General features: G+C 39.9%; 3 protein-coding genes across 8 annotated transcripts; 2 read left to right on the forward strand and 1 right to left on the reverse strand.

The window, feature by feature from the left end:
• Positions 1-154: 154 nt before the first annotated feature.
• On the reverse strand, positions 155-2,045 carry LOC138138721 (developmentally-regulated GTP-binding protein 2). The gene is made up of 5 exons (XM_069058725.1): positions 1,782-2,045; positions 1,571-1,728; positions 1,209-1,523; positions 551-816; positions 155-499 (listed from the first exon to the last, which is right to left on the reverse strand). The coding sequence occupies exons 1-5, from the start codon at positions 1,843-1,845 to the stop codon at positions 211-213; spliced, it is 1,092 nt and encodes a 363-aa protein (XP_068914826.1). The 5' UTR covers positions 1,846-2,045; the 3' UTR covers positions 155-210.
• A 128-nt stretch (positions 2,046-2,173) lies between these two features.
• Positions 2,174-7,768, forward strand: BuGZ (Bub3 interacting GLEBS and Zinc finger domain protein). Of its 6 annotated transcripts, none has more exons than XR_011162080.1 (8): positions 2,174-2,354; positions 2,475-2,683; positions 2,733-2,994; positions 3,047-3,183; positions 3,231-3,448; positions 3,518-3,755; positions 4,719-4,860; positions 6,277-7,768. XR_011162080.1 is itself a non-coding variant. In XM_069058721.1 (7 exons), the coding sequence occupies exons 1-7, from the start codon at positions 2,314-2,316 to the stop codon at positions 6,369-6,371; spliced, it is 1,200 nt and encodes a 399-aa protein (XP_068914822.1). In that variant the 5' UTR covers positions 2,174-2,313; the 3' UTR covers positions 6,372-7,768. The 6 variants fall into 6 exon arrangements, 4 of the variants coding, with proteins under 4 accessions (XP_068914822.1, XP_068914823.1, XP_068914824.1 ...); XR_011162079.1 differs by lacking the exon at positions 4,719-4,860 and having other exon boundaries at positions 6,277-6,442; positions 6,517-7,768; XM_069058721.1 differs by lacking the exon at positions 4,719-4,860.
• A 139-nt stretch (positions 7,769-7,907) lies between these two features.
• LOC138138722 (uncharacterized) lies at positions 7,908-10,436 on the forward strand. Its single transcript, XM_069058726.1, has 3 exons — positions 7,908-9,049; positions 9,106-10,171; positions 10,219-10,436. Exons 2-3 carry the CDS (start codon positions 9,145-9,147, stop codon positions 10,281-10,283), a joined length of 1,092 nt encoding a protein of 363 aa, XP_068914827.1. The 5' UTR covers positions 7,908-9,049; positions 9,106-9,144; the 3' UTR covers positions 10,284-10,436.
• The last annotated feature ends 5,600 nt before the right edge of the window (positions 10,437-16,036 follow it).

Genomic DNA, 16,036 nt, shown 5'->3' on the forward strand with positions numbered 1-16,036 from the left:
ATACTGTTGCGATCAGAAATGAAACGTATTGTTTTATGGTTTGATAAATAAAAACAAAAACAGTTCGTATTAGTACATTTTTTTTTGACTCGTGTTGGCGGCTCGGGCCTACGCTGTGGTAGCCGAGGATTTGAGCGTAAAGAAAGCAAACCCCATTACGAAATTCTTTATATTGGCATAACAATAAATGAAGGCGAAATAAACGGTAATCTACTTTTTAAGTATTTGGATGACGTCTTCGTCGTGCATTGTGTGGGAAGCTCCGACTCGTTGTGGGGAGTATTTGGTGCTGGTACCCCAAACTAAGGCATACTTGAATTGCTGAGCAAGAGTTCTGTGTATTGCGTGACAGACGTGTTCGACGGTGACTCCCCTTCTGAGAATGAGTCCGTCGTTGAAATCTGGAGGTTGACCTGGTTTTTTTGTGTACACCCTGATTAAATTCAGATATTCCCAGAGGATGTGCAGGAGGTAGTCTAGATTGAGCTTCATGTTACAACTGGAATTTTTTCTTTTCAATAAAGTCACCCTCTCCACGAGACACAGTTACCTAACGACGACACTATTGGGTTGTCTGGCTATCCTGTCCACTTCTTCAATTGAAATCTGATCGATCTTGTTGTAGACGTAAAGACAAGGAAGATATACACGGTTGGCGCAAATCACGTCGATCAGTTCGTCAGCATTGCAGTCTTCCCTGAACAAGACTTCCGCGTTGAATATTTTGTACTCGTGCAGAATCATCTGGACCAGTTTCTCGTCGATTTTGGTTAAAGGACAAGTAGAGTTAAACGAAATGCCGCCACCTTTCTTTATCTGTACAACGAGACAATTACGCTTTGGGGGAAACAACAGTTTAGGTCGACAAATCTGACTCATGAGCAAGTGATTTTATATCCCGCACACATGCGCTGTTGCCAGATTGTGGTTATTATTGTTAACCTCAAAAAACTACACGTATGTGTTTGAATACATGGTAGGCCAATACAGTGGACTGTCCGAAACTCAGTGAATTTAAAACTGTGTTCAATATTATACGGGTCCAGCATGAAACATCGTCTATTTTTTAGGTACTTTAAATATTTAAAATAAACAATAATAACAATCCGGCAACAGCACTAGCAAAACGCGCGTGACATACAATTATTTGCGCATGCGTCAGATTTGTCGACCTAAACTGTATAATTACCCAGAATTTGAACGCTTGCCTTAAAATAAATGTTGGGTTTCTGCTTGTTCAAACGAATCCCCACGCTCTCCAATTCTTTCTCGAGCAAGTGTCTGTGAACGTCTTTTTTCGTGGCGTCCAACATCATCAGAACTAGATCGGCGGTGCGTGCCACCGCTATCACCTGTCTACCTCTACCCTTACCCTGGGCAGCCCCTTCGATGATACCTGGTAAATCTAGCAGTTGTATGTTGGCACCATTGTAGTCGATAACGCCAGGAATACATGTCAATGTGGTGAACTCATAAGACGCGGCTTCACTTTCTGTTTTGGTCAAAGTTGACAAAAGTGTAGACTACAATAGTGAGGTTAGGGATGCTCTGATTGGGTACAAAAACCTACTTTTCCAACTGACGGAAACCCGATTAAGGCAACTCGAGCGTCTCCGCTTTTCAATACGTCGAAACCTTCACCTTTTTCTGATTTTTTCGAAGGTTCCAGCAACTGTGACCTGTATTTCGCTAGTTTGGCTTTGAGGAGGCCTAAATGGTACTCAGTTGCTGGCAAAAAAAAAAACATCAAAAAAAGCTCAAATGTCGTGCGATTTATATACCTTTGTTTTTCTGTGTTCTTGAGATTTCTTTTTCGATTTCCGATATTTTTTCAAGAATTCCCATTTTGAGTTTTTAATTTACACGTTCCGGCTTACCAGACATTTGACAATATTTGACATCTGTTGACATGACAGTCCGAACAGTTCTATACCAACCTAACGGTGAAATTCCCTAAAGACAAGTTCCTGGTTAATCGATTTTAACAAAAAATAACGTCAAAAGCACTTGACGTGTAAATTCGGGACAAGTTTTGATTTAACGTGTTTTATCTGATCTATATCTGTGTGTTTATGTGCATGGGCAAATGTTATTGTTGTGCTGCCACCTATCGGCACTGATAAAATGGGTCGGTTGAGCTTGAGCAATAAATTGTTTTGACAAACGACAATTGACAGGTATCGCGACGCCATCTTGTAAGTTCGTAGATTGTACAATTATTAGTGCGATATATTTGGAATTAAATTCGTTGTTTAGTTGTAAATGTAAATATCGTCCGTGATTCTGTAATAAGTTGGTCGAAGTAGTAGAAAAATGGGTCGTAAGAAGAAGAAGATGTCGAAACCGTGGTGCTGGTATCCTTTTTGTGTGCCTTCGAACATTATGTTTTTTCTCCCTCCGTTCGTTTCGCAAGCCGTTAAATTTAGCTCTCGGTTCGTCTATTTTTAGCGTACATTTTCCTTAACCAGATTTAGGTACTGCAATCGCGAGTTTGAAGACGAGAAGATCCTCATCCAGCATCAGAAAGCTAAGCATTTTAAATGCCACATATGCCATAAGAAACTGTACACGGGGCCGGGCTTGTCGATACATTGCATGCAAGTGCACAAAGAGACCATCGACAAAGTACCAAACTCGTTGCCCAACCGCACGAACATTGAAATAGAAATTTATGGAATGGAGGGTAAGTAGCATGACTCGATTTGGACCTGGTCGTAACGCGCAGATTCCAGGAATACCCGCAGCAGATTTGAGGGAACACGAGAGACAGAGGCTGGGTAGCGTCTCGGGGACGATTTCCGGCTCAGACGACGAGGATGAGCCAGCTTCCAAACGGGCGAAACCTGAAGGTTTGCTGGGAACCGCGCCGGGAGTGATGCCAGGCATGCCCGGTATGATGTCGGGGATGATACCGCCGCCGGGGATGCCCCCGGGTCTTCCTATGGGGCACATGATGTCGATGGGGCCGATGGGCCCCCAGTTCATGCATCCTGGGTAATAATTGGTTCGCGAAAAAATAGCGGCCGTGTTTGATCGATTGTTTCAGCATGCAGATGATGCCCCCGCACATGGCGATGATGCAAGGTCAGGGGGGTCCAGCGAAGCCGCTGTTCCCCAGCGCCATCCCTACGTCGTCGCCGGGGGCTTCGATAGTCGGCGCCGACTTCAAGCCGATTTCTTCAGGTGATTGTCCGACGCTCGCGAGTCCCGAATTAAAATATTTGTTACAGCAGCAACGATCAGTGCGCCCCCTACGACAAACACTCCGAGCAGTGGCGACGGCTCCAAGGTCAACACGATAGCGACCACCGGGGCCACAAGCAAAATAATCCACCCAGCCGAGGACATTTCGTTGGAGGAGATCCGGTGTAGGCAGCCGAAGTACGCCAAAACCATCCCGACGAAGTCCGACGAGACGGCCTCCGGTTCCAACACAGCCGCCTCAGATGTAAGATTTTAGCGTGACGCCGCATTTGTCTGTATGTGGTGAATAATTGGGGATTTTTGTGTGGAACAGTTGGCGATAGCCGTGTCAGCCGCTCAACAGGCGGCCGTCCACCAGGCCAAGCAAGCCGAGGCGATAAACCAGGCCGCCATGATGCAGAGGTTTCCGGTGCGCGTTTCCGGTCCTCCGATCACGATGGCCATTCCGGGTGGTCCGGTGATGGCTCCGATGAGACACACGATGATCCCTGGACCGCCCACGTTGATTGGAGGACATTTGATGCGACCGCCACCCATCAGTATGCCCCCAGGTATGTGAGGTAGTTGTAAAGACAACTATCATACCGACACACAGTTTTGATCGATATTTACAAAACAAAGTCAAGATTCAAGTTCGATTTTAATAAAATCTCGTTGTTCTTCTGGAAGAGTTGTAAAAGGAGACTTGTTAAAAGACTGTTTTAAAAAAGGGAAAATTTTGAGGCGTTGGTAGTATGTCTAGGAGATAATTGATTTGTTTTTGTAAACCGTTCACGACAGGGATTTAGAATCTTTTTTTTATATACATATATCTAGAGCTTGTCAGTATTATTCTTCGTTATAGGAGTCGTTTCTGTCATTCTTTTACCGTTGACCGTTTAACACGGCGAGATGTAAAATTGCGCGTGATTTTTTCCGAAATGTGATCATTATAACGGATTTTCGGGTCGAAAATAGATCGATTTATGTTTCATTGGCTTGTAGGCGATAAGTAGATGTATGTTAGACGTAACGAAACGTAATTTTTTACAACTTAAAAATAGGTTTTTTTTCAGGCGTTTACCAAACACGCTTTTGAAATGAGAAACATTTCAAATCATCGTGCCAATAACACAAGCACACGAGGATGAATCAGATTTACCCAAACATAAAACGTTATCGATCGCATAATCTACTAGCAGAAGTAGTAGTTTATATTTTTGGTATATTTTTTAATCGTTTACACTGTTCTGAAAGACTTAATAAATGTGATCATTTTCTAAGTTCACTTGAAACTCTTCTATTAGTTATTCACCACCATCACCCCGCGAACGGTTCACACGAGAAACGTCAAAATTTTGCGTAACATTGTTGTCAACAAAAAAAAAGTCCCTAACGATTCCGAAACGGGTGACTTGATTGTTTGAAAAAATTAAAACGAACTTACAACCCGTGTCAGAGTGACGTATTAAACAAAAATGTCAGAAACTTTTGGTTTGATTTTTTTATGTTCATACACTGTTTATTAATTGCAGTTTTGGGTTCGCCAAGACTCGTGTTTCTGCCGTTTTTTAACTATTTTTGAAAGTGAAATTTGTCGTTCGGTGTTTTTGTTGCCTTTGGGACAAGTTAACACAAAAGTGACAAGTTTGCAGCTTAGTTGGACCGGAATTGCAGGTATTTGGAGACATTTTACTAAAAAAACCTAGAAATTTAACAAGTAAAAACGTGTGTTTTTTTGTAAAAGTCAGTACTACCGTTGTGCAAGATGAATTTGCATGTATTACCTCATGACAAAAACGGAAATTGCTCAAAAAAATCAGTATCGCAATATATCGAACCAATTATTTTGAGTCAATGCAACAAGACAATTATTACCTTGGCCGCGATGAGATTGCAAACCGCGGAAACTAATTCGTCATTTGACGTTGGCGTTCGACAGTGCGTACTGACACGTCGGCAGATCTGGGATTAGATTCTTTCTTAGTAGTCTTAGGAGTATCTGTGATGCATCTTCCCAAACATGTGAAATCACAGGTTGTGTCATCCTGACGGTACACACTTGAGGCAGCGCCAACGGTGAAAAGACGAACTAGTCAAATTGCCTAGATCAGTCGGCCACGAAAAAACGAACGCAGACAGTCGAATTGTTGCCGGTTTATTTGGGAATTCGGTTATGATGAGCACCTCACCGTTTACATCTCGCACATTTAAACGGTCAACATCTGTAACAGGATTGTATTGATTGTTAGAGCTTTGGAAAAATTAGTTTTCTAAATTGTGTAAGGCGACTTATTCGACTCGTTTTAGCTTTAGAATGATTTTTTGTGTATAATTTTTTTTTTACTTACTGATTTTCCTCACCACAGTGAACTGTATCAGTATTATCGCTGTTGTATTAAAAAAAAGTCACCGAATAAATTAAGAATCACAATGGCATTGTAATTTAATACTGAGTGTTAAATAAACGGATGTGTTGTGAATATCCTCCTATACATATCGAAGACGAAACGAGTTGGGGGCATTTCGACACTGGTCCCAGGTATTAAACTCACGCACTCTGTGTTGGCATGCCTGCATTATATATCTCTGTCACTCGCTTAGTTTCCAGTGGTTTTACTGTCATTGATTGATTATTGATTGCATCATCATCTGACTGCGTATTATGATTATACATCGTGTAACTATTTTAAATCACTATTCACCAGTACGTGTTTGAATAATGTCATTTCTTTGTCATTGAGAGGTTTGATTTTATAGCACGTCCTTGTTGACAGCCGTCGCGCGGGCTCTCACCAAGGACCGGTGTGGGTACAGTTTGTCTTAGATTTGTTTTCGTCCGGCGGCGGCCACCCTGTTTACCTTTTGATTTCTCTGTAGTTCTTTTAAATTAGCTATGTGTCATTTGCTAGGCTTTAGTAACAAATTTTTTCGTTTCGATCGCCGAAGGTAAGTATTTTATTTTATTTTCTTGTGTTGAATTTTTTTTGTCGATACAGAAATGAGTGTATGATAGAGAAATGGCAATTTTCAAACTAGCTCATCTAGTTCAAGTGTTAAGCCGGTTTGTTTAAATTGCGTTGTTTGTCACAGGGATGATCGGAGTACCGCCGGGGATGGTATATGGTGCTCACATGTTTCCAACCGGACCTGTGCTGACACCTATGATGCAGCCGAGGTTCAGATGATCTCCGATATACCTCGTCTATCACCCGCAAGTCTAAACACATTTTTTTTTTTATCAGCCCTTCGTTATCAAGTTAGTTTAACTGCATGCTTATGACTCCTGCGATAATATTCATATTGACAGTTGTTTTTTTTTATTTCCGACAGGTTTTAAAACAAACCGTTAAATACCTGCCAAAACGGTATGTAAAGACAATTTATTTTATTTCGGAAAAATATGTAGAGGTTAGCGCGCCACTTTTTCAAAGGTTAGTGTATTTAAGTTATATTTGATTTGATCAGAGCACGATTATGGTTTTAAGTTTTCGGCTTGGGCGTCCGGTGTGACGTCAGCTCCATCCGGTTGACGTCACAGGCGGGGTCTTTTGGTTGGATTTGCCTGTCTTTGATAAAGTTTCTGCTGAAGCAGGACGCTGCTTCAACACACACTTTATGCGCTCAGAGGCACGTAAGGTCAGGTTTGTACGAGAATCGATCCGATATAATTTATTTTTTAATTTATTCCGAAGGTAAGCAGGTTTTATTAATTGTAAATAAATAAGACGATCCATGTAAATTTCTGTTGAGCGGTTAAAGTTTTATCGAGTTGTTTAGATTTTTCATTGCTTGGCTACGATGTTACTATCAAGGTAGGTTTTCTTAGAACTTCAGCAGTCACACGCTAACTTTTAACTGATTAGGTAGATGCATCGTAAATTAACTTGAAAGAGAAAAAAAAGCAGAAAAAATAAAATCACGCAGAGATAATGTTAAAGTGTTACTCGAGACGTCGTTGTATATTTTATGTCAAAGGTACGGCAATCAATATTTTCCTCACTGGTGTATGGTGTAAAGTTGGAGGAAAACTTCATATATTTAACTAAAAACGCATGGGTTGTGGTTTTTTAAATATATGAATTTTCTCACACAGGGATCTTGTAGAGGCAGGCGACTGCAGTGTCACAGCTTGCGCTGTTGGAACGTTCGACTCTCTATTTTACCACGCTCCATGACCGCACCCTTTCACTTTCTTCGTCGTTCCGTTGTTGTTGTCGTCGTCGTCGTCGTCGTTCTGGTCATGGCGCGGTCGGTAAAATAGGTGATCGCGCAGATCACAGCGTTTTTCTATTTCATGTAATTGTTTCTTTCGTCGCTGTTGGGTCGACGTTCCCCTGCCGACGTATGTGGCTTGACAGGCGATTGTTTTGGGGTGTGGACCAAATCAATCACAGGTGCCAACCTGTTGGACCAGATGAACCAAATCTCTATGTCCAGTGCAATTGTTTCGAACCCGTCGGATAGGTTTGGTTCGATGGACCCCTGTTCTCACTGCTGTCAATGTACTTTTATGTAGTAGTTTATATCTATTATTGTATTGTATAATTTGTTTTTATAAATAAAAGTTTATTTGGAAAGATCAGCGTGGCTCTTTCTTTATTGGTCTACCTGTTCGGGGTGGGGTCACGAGTGGTAAGTCTGTGGTTTCCCGGATTTTTCGATTCCCTTGACGGTTTGGATCGCGGTGATGTCCGTATCGTCCTTTCGACAATATTGGCCCTCAAATTGTTTTTGTTGGAAATTTATGAAGCTCCGTACAAATTATCTCGGTTATGCAATCTACGATAAGAAACGTGTTGAACGGAAAACTAATCATTTTTATGTTATGGAGGGAGTGTAAATAAAACGCTACAACTTTTTACCCTCTCTGCACCTGTTTCTCATTGAGCCCTTCAAATGATTTATCTAACTTCAATTGACCTTGTGATTTGTTTGCACTCGGATGTTTACAATCTGCTTCATTTCTGTTGGAATTGTTACTCTGGTCTGTGTCTTGTCCACTGATTTTTCCTTTCATTTGTTTTCTATACCTGTTCACAGCTTCTTTATACCGTGCGATCAACAATTATTGACATATAAATATTTGGAATCAGTCTTAATAATGTACAAAACGCTGGTTTTGTCTGTTTTTTTTTTTAATTTCTCTACCCGTGAACTTGTTTACAATACGCATTATTTGTATGACGATCAAATATTTTTATGAAAAATCATCGACACCTACCGAGAAATGAGATAAGATAATAATAGAAACGAATTATTAAATTCGATTACGAAAGAAAATTCCTAGGAAAATAAAAGACGAAAGAAATCGTCCAAAGATACAAAAAACGACGATGAGTCAGCTTTCGTTTGCACGAAGGCTAAAACCACACGATGGTCAACTCCCCACACGGCAGCAACTGTGTGTAGTTTTTTTTTGCCCCGCTGAAACTACAGGAAATGCGACTGAAATCAATCCTCGAGACTAATAGATCACAAAATGATCGATTAGTTTGTTTTTGTTGCCCGAAAACAATTCCATATTTATTACCCGACCCGGAAAGACGTATTTTGCTGTATTTTTATCGGTCAAAAACTAAAGTATTAAATCTTATCCGTTTTTGGAATTGTCTTGAGTTTTGATTCGTAACTGAATTTGTCTTGTTGTAAGTACTCAGTAAGTACTTGGCAGCAAGGTACGCGAAAAACAGTTGAAGACATACGTGGTTATTTCTATCGTTTGGAATTTATAAGTTGATGTTACGTAATGACATAAAAATCTGATATAATTATTATTTGGCACGATTTTATATCTTATCACGTCGATACGGTATCGTTCAGTGAGAGTGTAATATTTCTTCCATCGATACACCCAGTGATACAGGTAAGCAACTTTACAAAATTCTCCTTTTTCCTTTACCGATTGAAAACGTTGGACAGATTTAGTATTTTTCCCCACTGCCAACAAGTTCAGGAAAAATGACGACGACGTCGCCGCCCCCCGACTCCGAAAAGGTGAACGTAAGAAACATGATTTCGATATTCGAACGACAAACGGAAATCGTGAACAATGAACCGTCCATGCTGAGGCGAGCAAAGTCTATGGGGAGCTTGAATTACACTCGACGCAAACCATCCCCGGAGCCAGTCGTTCCCCAAGAGAGTAATCTAGAGCTGGCCCAGATCGAGCAACAAGTCCAGCACCTCCAGAAGATCCTCACCAACAACTACAAGAGCTACTCGAGGGACACCCACATCTACTACCAGAACCAGATCATCTTCGTGCTGGCCGATCTCGTCAACTTCGACACGAAGAGCAACGCCAGAGCCATCAACAAGAAGTCGGAATTGTCGGAGCTGCTGAAGAGGCTGAACCAGAAGCTGAACGCGTTGCTGCCCGGTGGGACCTCCTTGGTCAAAGCGAAACCCATCCAAAGTGTGGAGTCGAGGGCGAGGCCTGCGGAGGAGAAGCCCAAGAAGACGAGAGAGGTGAAACGCGAAAAAGTCGAGACCAAACGGGAGAAACCCGAACCGAAGCGCGAAAAAGCGGAGTCGAGAGTGGAAGAACCGCGCCGGGAGCAGGAAGAAGTGGACGCGCCGCCCGTCTCGGTGCGCAATCTGAAGGAGCTCTTCGAGCGGAACAGCAACCAAAACGAGGCGAAGACCGAGTACGGCACGTCAAAACTGACGAGGAAGTTCTTCACTTTCCACGGGTCGAACGATCTCAAGTACGTGCCCTACAGCCAGCGGTTCCAGTCGACGGCGCCGGAGTTGACCGTGCCGGAGTTGATCGTGCAGAACGGCTCCCTCAAGAAGCAGACCTCTTTGGACCTCGACAGCGAGTCGAAGTTCGTGCAGAACGGCTCCTTCAAGAAGCAGACCTCTTTGGACCTCGACAGCGAGCCGAAGTCGGTGTCCTTCAAAGCGGAAGAGTCGGACGACGATCAGAAAGTCGACGATCTGTCGCCGGACTCGCTGTCGCCTTCGGGGAGCAGTTCCAGCTCAGGTAAGACGACGCGACTCCCAGTTTCCGTGTTAAAGGTGTGCTTGCAGAGTCGGACAACGAGCAAAGCGAGACCGATGAGAACGAAGAGGAAGGGGACGATCAGATGGGGTGAGGTGCGTTGATCCGGAACCAGTTAACTTATTTTCATCATGTATTGTTTCTGTTAGCCACTTTCATGTTTTTCTTTTGTTGTTTGTTAATAGTGAGTGGAGTTCCGGTGTTATTGTAATGATAAGGAGAGCGAAATAAAATGTTAAGCAATCGATGTTCGCAACATTTAATTAAATGTTCAGCTGTTCTATGTAAATGTATTTAGTTATGGTTTCGTGTAGGCGCTGTAAAATTTTCCACTAGTGGAGCGGGCTGATGAGAGAGAACAAGTTAATAAAGTAAGATTGACGACTTTGGTTTAATACTACAAGAAGAAAAATGCAAAAATGGCAAATTCAGAATTTTGAGAGTCATCGGAACACTACAGGGTTTGGATTGTTCTTTGTGAATTGGTTATTATCGATTTGTGTAACTTACCAATCCAAAAAAAATATTAAGACACAAACGTCAACATTCAAAGTCTGTGTCAGGCAACAAAGTTTTTATGTTACAAATGCGGTAGGCTAAATTTTACGACCGCAAAGCGGGAGTGTTTTAACAAAAACCGAGCGATGTAAAATGCCTACCGCATTAGTAACGTATTAATTAATCTTTTTGGCCGACGACTCATTTGAAATTTGTTGTAACCAATAATTTTGCAAAACCTGTCAAAGACTGACATTTGATTAATGAAATGGCAGAAAGTTATCTATTATACCGATAAACTGACATGCTTACGGTTTTTACCACAAGATGGTGCCTTCAGACGAAAACAATTAAATTATGTTCATTTTTGAAAACTGAGCGGATCAATGGTAGCGGTATCTTGTCTTAGTATAAATGGACTTTATGTGATAAGCTAACAGTTTTTTTGAAGGTCCTTGAGAGCTTAAAATTTTCGTGTTAGTTTACACACTCCGTGCGATAAAATGACAGATAGTTTGATTAATGTGTAAAAATCAAGTTACCGCAGCTGTTCAAAATGTGTAAACATGTCATTTAGAATTGAGGAGGGCAAAAAAACTATTCTGTCATTGAGTAGATAATCATTGATTAATAACGTGCAAAACAGGATCAGATAAAAAGTTCCAGCAATTTAATAGAGAATGAACGAATTAAGCATCTACGTAACTTTCGTAGCAGCATCTTGTGATCTTTTTTTTTCATATAGCTTGGTAGGTGGTCCTTGCGATTAGTTAGGAATTTGAATCGTTTTCTTTAGCGATTTGTTCCATTTGGAGATCTACTGTGAGCCATTATCACGATCGTACAAAGTACATTTTAACATATTTAATTATAAAGACAAAGTTATCCAATGATTTCTCGTGACAATTTTTAAATCCTTGCACTTGTTTAATCCTCGTACCTAGGTCAGTGTGTAATTGGAAAGTGTTGCGGCTAACCGCACAACTCGTAATCAATAGTGTTTCAATTGTGGTGCTGCTGTGGGATATTTAAAAAATAAAATAGACGATTTTGTACTTCGTTCGTTAATTAGAATTAGGAAAAATTAGAAATGCGTAATATGTGAAAGATATGTAAGTTTTTCTCGTCGTGTCCTGTGTGTAGATATCAATGCATTCCTAGTCTTCAGGAAGTAGATTAGAATTGTAATTAGAACGAAACGAGTAAAGCTAACACCACATCCGACACCTCGTTTCCAAAAATTATGCAAGAAATTCCGATAGTAAGTGCTCGGGTATTGTAATATTGTATTGTAATTGTATTGCAATATTGTAAAATGATCAACAAAAAAAAAGAGAGATAAGGAGCGGGTATGGGAAAAAATTGTCGAAACGTGCCGTTTCAACCAACCACTACGATCAAGACTGGTTTTGTTGTAAATCCTACTCCAGTAAATAAGGTTGTGTACGATAAACCATTTTCTTCGTTTGACATTGAAAGGTGAAAAGTCGAAAAATATTCAATATAAAAAGCAATAGCAACGGCCGTTACCACAGAAAAAAAGGTGATGTGATTTTCACAATATAATGTGATTTTTCAAGTTTCGAAGTAAAATAAGTATGAAACAATAGTGTACTATTGTTATACGAGTTGCATAAGACAGAGGGTTTAAGGCACGACGAGCGTAGGGAGGAGTGCTCTAAAGGAACGAATTCGACAACATCTCTTGTGAAACGAGTGTAATATGCTATTTTTTTGTTTGCTTCGCCGATGCTGATAAGTGATAAGCGAAGAAGAAAAAACAAATGCAAGAAAACTTTCATTTGTTTTTTGCTAACTTATGCACAGCGGCTAACTGCTGCGCCCGTTACTGTGACCTATACTGATAAGGGTGGAAGAGAAAAAAGAGAATCATGTGGTAGATATTAAATGAAAGAAATTCTAATAATAATAGTTATTTACGTAATCAGTTATGAAAAGTACGATATTAGGAATCGTAACATTTGCCAAATCCAGCGATAGCGAGTTTTGCAAATTACACTTCTGTTCACGGAAAAAGCAATAAAAGCCATACAAGACTTGAGAGAGATATTTTTGCTATTTTTTGGCTGTGTAAATATACTTGATATTTGTTTCCATGTTTACCCATATTAAGTTATCACTTATCAGGTAAGAATTTACGAATTTTAATTACAGCAGAATTAAAGAACCCACAATAAACCTTGAAAATAAAGAATAATACAGTAATACTTAATTGAGGGGGCATTTAGTACACTTTTACTTCGACTGAAATCGAATTATTTCAATTATCTGCCACTGACAATGACAGTGACATCAGGTACTCGCATAGAACACGCCGGTACTCGGAATCTGCTTTACACAAGCAAAATGTACGTGTATGCTTTTTCAGCGAACAGAAGTGTAGGTACGTGAGTGAAACAATACCTACGACGTTTCATAACGTATTATGTACAAAACTTTTTGTAATTTGCCTCCATTTTGATTCTCTAATAGACATTTAACGAACACGACGTCGTCATCTGCGATGTCATTATAGCCATTAATTTATCTTCCACATTCGCGTTTTGTGACAGAATTTGAATAAAACAAAAGGCGACTACAAATTTGTGGCAGCATTTTCCACCCGTTCTCTTAAAACTTCAACCGTACCAATTGGGATCGAATATTCCAAGTCCTTCATCACCCCCACAAGAAGAAGTCGCACCGAAATTCTCTGAGCTCGAGGAACACTCCCGCACGTTTCACCATACACTACACAATATTTATGTATTCACTATTCGAAAATAAACGCACCATTTTCACAAAATTTTTCCTTAAATCACAGAATCAACCCGTAAACACCTGCCTTTTGTGGTCGAATAAAACTAACTGAATATGTAATCATCGTGTCTCTACATCGGCCGCGCAGCGAAAAAACCTTATCCTAAAAACACAATGTTTTGCGCAGATTTTACAAAAACTATTATCACGGTCACCGTCATTGGGTTAAATAACTAGAAAATGCGAGTAAATAGACAGTTCGTTAATTTAGGGGTTATTCAGATAAGAATACGAATTTACCTGAGGACAGTAGAGCAGGCAACCTAAAAATCATATCTTTTCGATATTTATATTATAAATAAAACATGTAATCAAGCTACTTAAACATTTTTGAAGTTTTCTTGACATTTCACGTTTTATTGGGCTTTGGCTTTATCCAATACCTAAACAAAAATGCCATACATAAAGAACGGCAACAAATTTGAACAGTGCATAGTAGTACTACCTACCTACTTATTTAAAAAACTAATTGAAAAAAACATTTAATTCGATAAGTTATCAACGTGGTAATGGAAGGCGTATTTTGGGCTGCTTATGGCCCTCAGGTGTTCTTATCGTGACCTGACCTATTCAGGGTTATTCATGAGTGATAACTGATAATGAGCCCGACGGAATTGAAAATGCAACCCACAATACGTTTTCGAAAAAACCTGGATATTTTAATTTCAATAGCCAGCTTTTTTCGGAAATGTAGTGTGGGTTGCATTTTCAATTCCGTGTGGCTCATTATCACTCGTGAATTAGCCTGTATTAAAAAATAAGTCTTGAAGCACGAATTTCGTACGTCGGTACGCACTGTCGAACGCCTACGTCAAACGACGAATTAGTTTCCGCGTTTTGCAATCTCATCGCGGTCTTGTTGCATTGACTCAAAATTTGAAAGAAGACAACTATCATGGCTAGGTCATATATCAAGAATGGACAATAACAAAAAAGCAAAAGCAATATCGAAGACAGAAAGTGACAAGAAAAGAGCATGGAATTCCGAAATTGGGAAACTACTGGTACAAAGAGATAATAATTGGAGAGAACTGGAAGTGTTAGCTTAGCACAAGATAGGAAAGAGTGGAGGAATTTGTACCTTTGTGCCTTGACACAAAGACGAACAAGGATTATGCATGGATGGATTATTATTTTTATTGCTTGAAGCAATTTAATTTTGGTTTTATTCAAATTTTTAAGTGACTTTAACACCCCCTCGCCTTATTTTTCTCCGACTCTGACTCTTATACATTCCTGGTGGGAGATGGTTTTTTGCAGGATTTTTAATGCAGTTCTGAGAGATTTTCATCTGAATCAAAATCATTTAATGAATGGTTTTTACACCACGCTGAGCCCACACACAGCCCACCACTTTTATCATCTTCAATTACTCACAATTAGTGTTCACCTTTCGGTCATGGTAAAACCAGCTGGGAATTTCTGTTGTCACCACAGTTGATACATTTTGTGGAATCATCCACGTTGGATTCCGCCAGCGGAAGACATCGACAGTCAAGGTTGGTGAACTGCTTTATAAAATGAGTGACGTCACGTGGTTTTCACGTGCTCGGTTTTCGCGAGAAGAGCTGCAAAAGCGTGTTGCGTCACAGATGAACCGGAAAAATATTATCCAGAACGGAGACAGAGACAGAATTGTTACAATACAATAAGCGTTTGTTCACATGAATCTCTAAGATTCAATACGAAACCCATCACATTAATATTTCCGTGTTACTTTATTAATCAATTCTTTTATACTTTATTTTTTATTTAGAAGTTATTTGCAGAAAGTAGGTACATACATTGTCTGTACACAGTGACAGTGTGTCCCCATGAAAGGCACAGACTCAATTTTTAACTGCGATATAACAAACATCAACAATATGTCCGAATGCAACCGAGCTATAGATTGAATCTGCTGCTCCGGTTTCACGAGTTATATCATCGATTTATTAATCATTCCACGAGTTTATAATATTTGATGAGAGAATATAATTAATGAATACACGACGGACATTTAAATCTAACTGTGTAAGTGTACTTTTTTTGCTGATTGCTTTCATATCAGAATATCAGCGACATCTCCCCAAAGACTGAAATACCTTTTTCCAGCTTATAATCGCACAACTTGGAGAAATATTGTTAACTGTCAAATTTGATAAATGTCGTTATCGTTAGGAACGAATCAAAACGAGGTGACTGATATTCTTACATTAAATAAGTAATTCTTTGTCGAAATAGTTCTATTGTGAAGTGATCATAACCTATAATCTGTTTCAAAATCAAAAATCCACCAACACCAACACCGCATTCTACCTCGAAAATACAACCGACAACGTCGCCAACTTTTGTTTTTAGTGTGTTTGCAAGTATCGGAAAAAGTGGGGTTATGAAAGAAAACTGTTGAGAGTCGTTTTGGTCGTAGTTTATCGTATTTTTCTTATTTTCATTTTATTATTTCACTCAAAAGGTGTGATATGGTAGCTACCACCTTTTTGTACATAATAATTATTTTGTGTTACGTGATAAACTCAACAGTTCGATGTC

The sequence above is a fragment of the Tenebrio molitor genome, chromosome 9 (genome assembly GCF_963966145.1).
Source record: "Tenebrio molitor chromosome 9, icTenMoli1.1, whole genome shotgun sequence".
In the NCBI taxonomy this organism is placed as follows: Eukaryota; Metazoa; Arthropoda; class Insecta; order Coleoptera; family Tenebrionidae; genus Tenebrio; species Tenebrio molitor.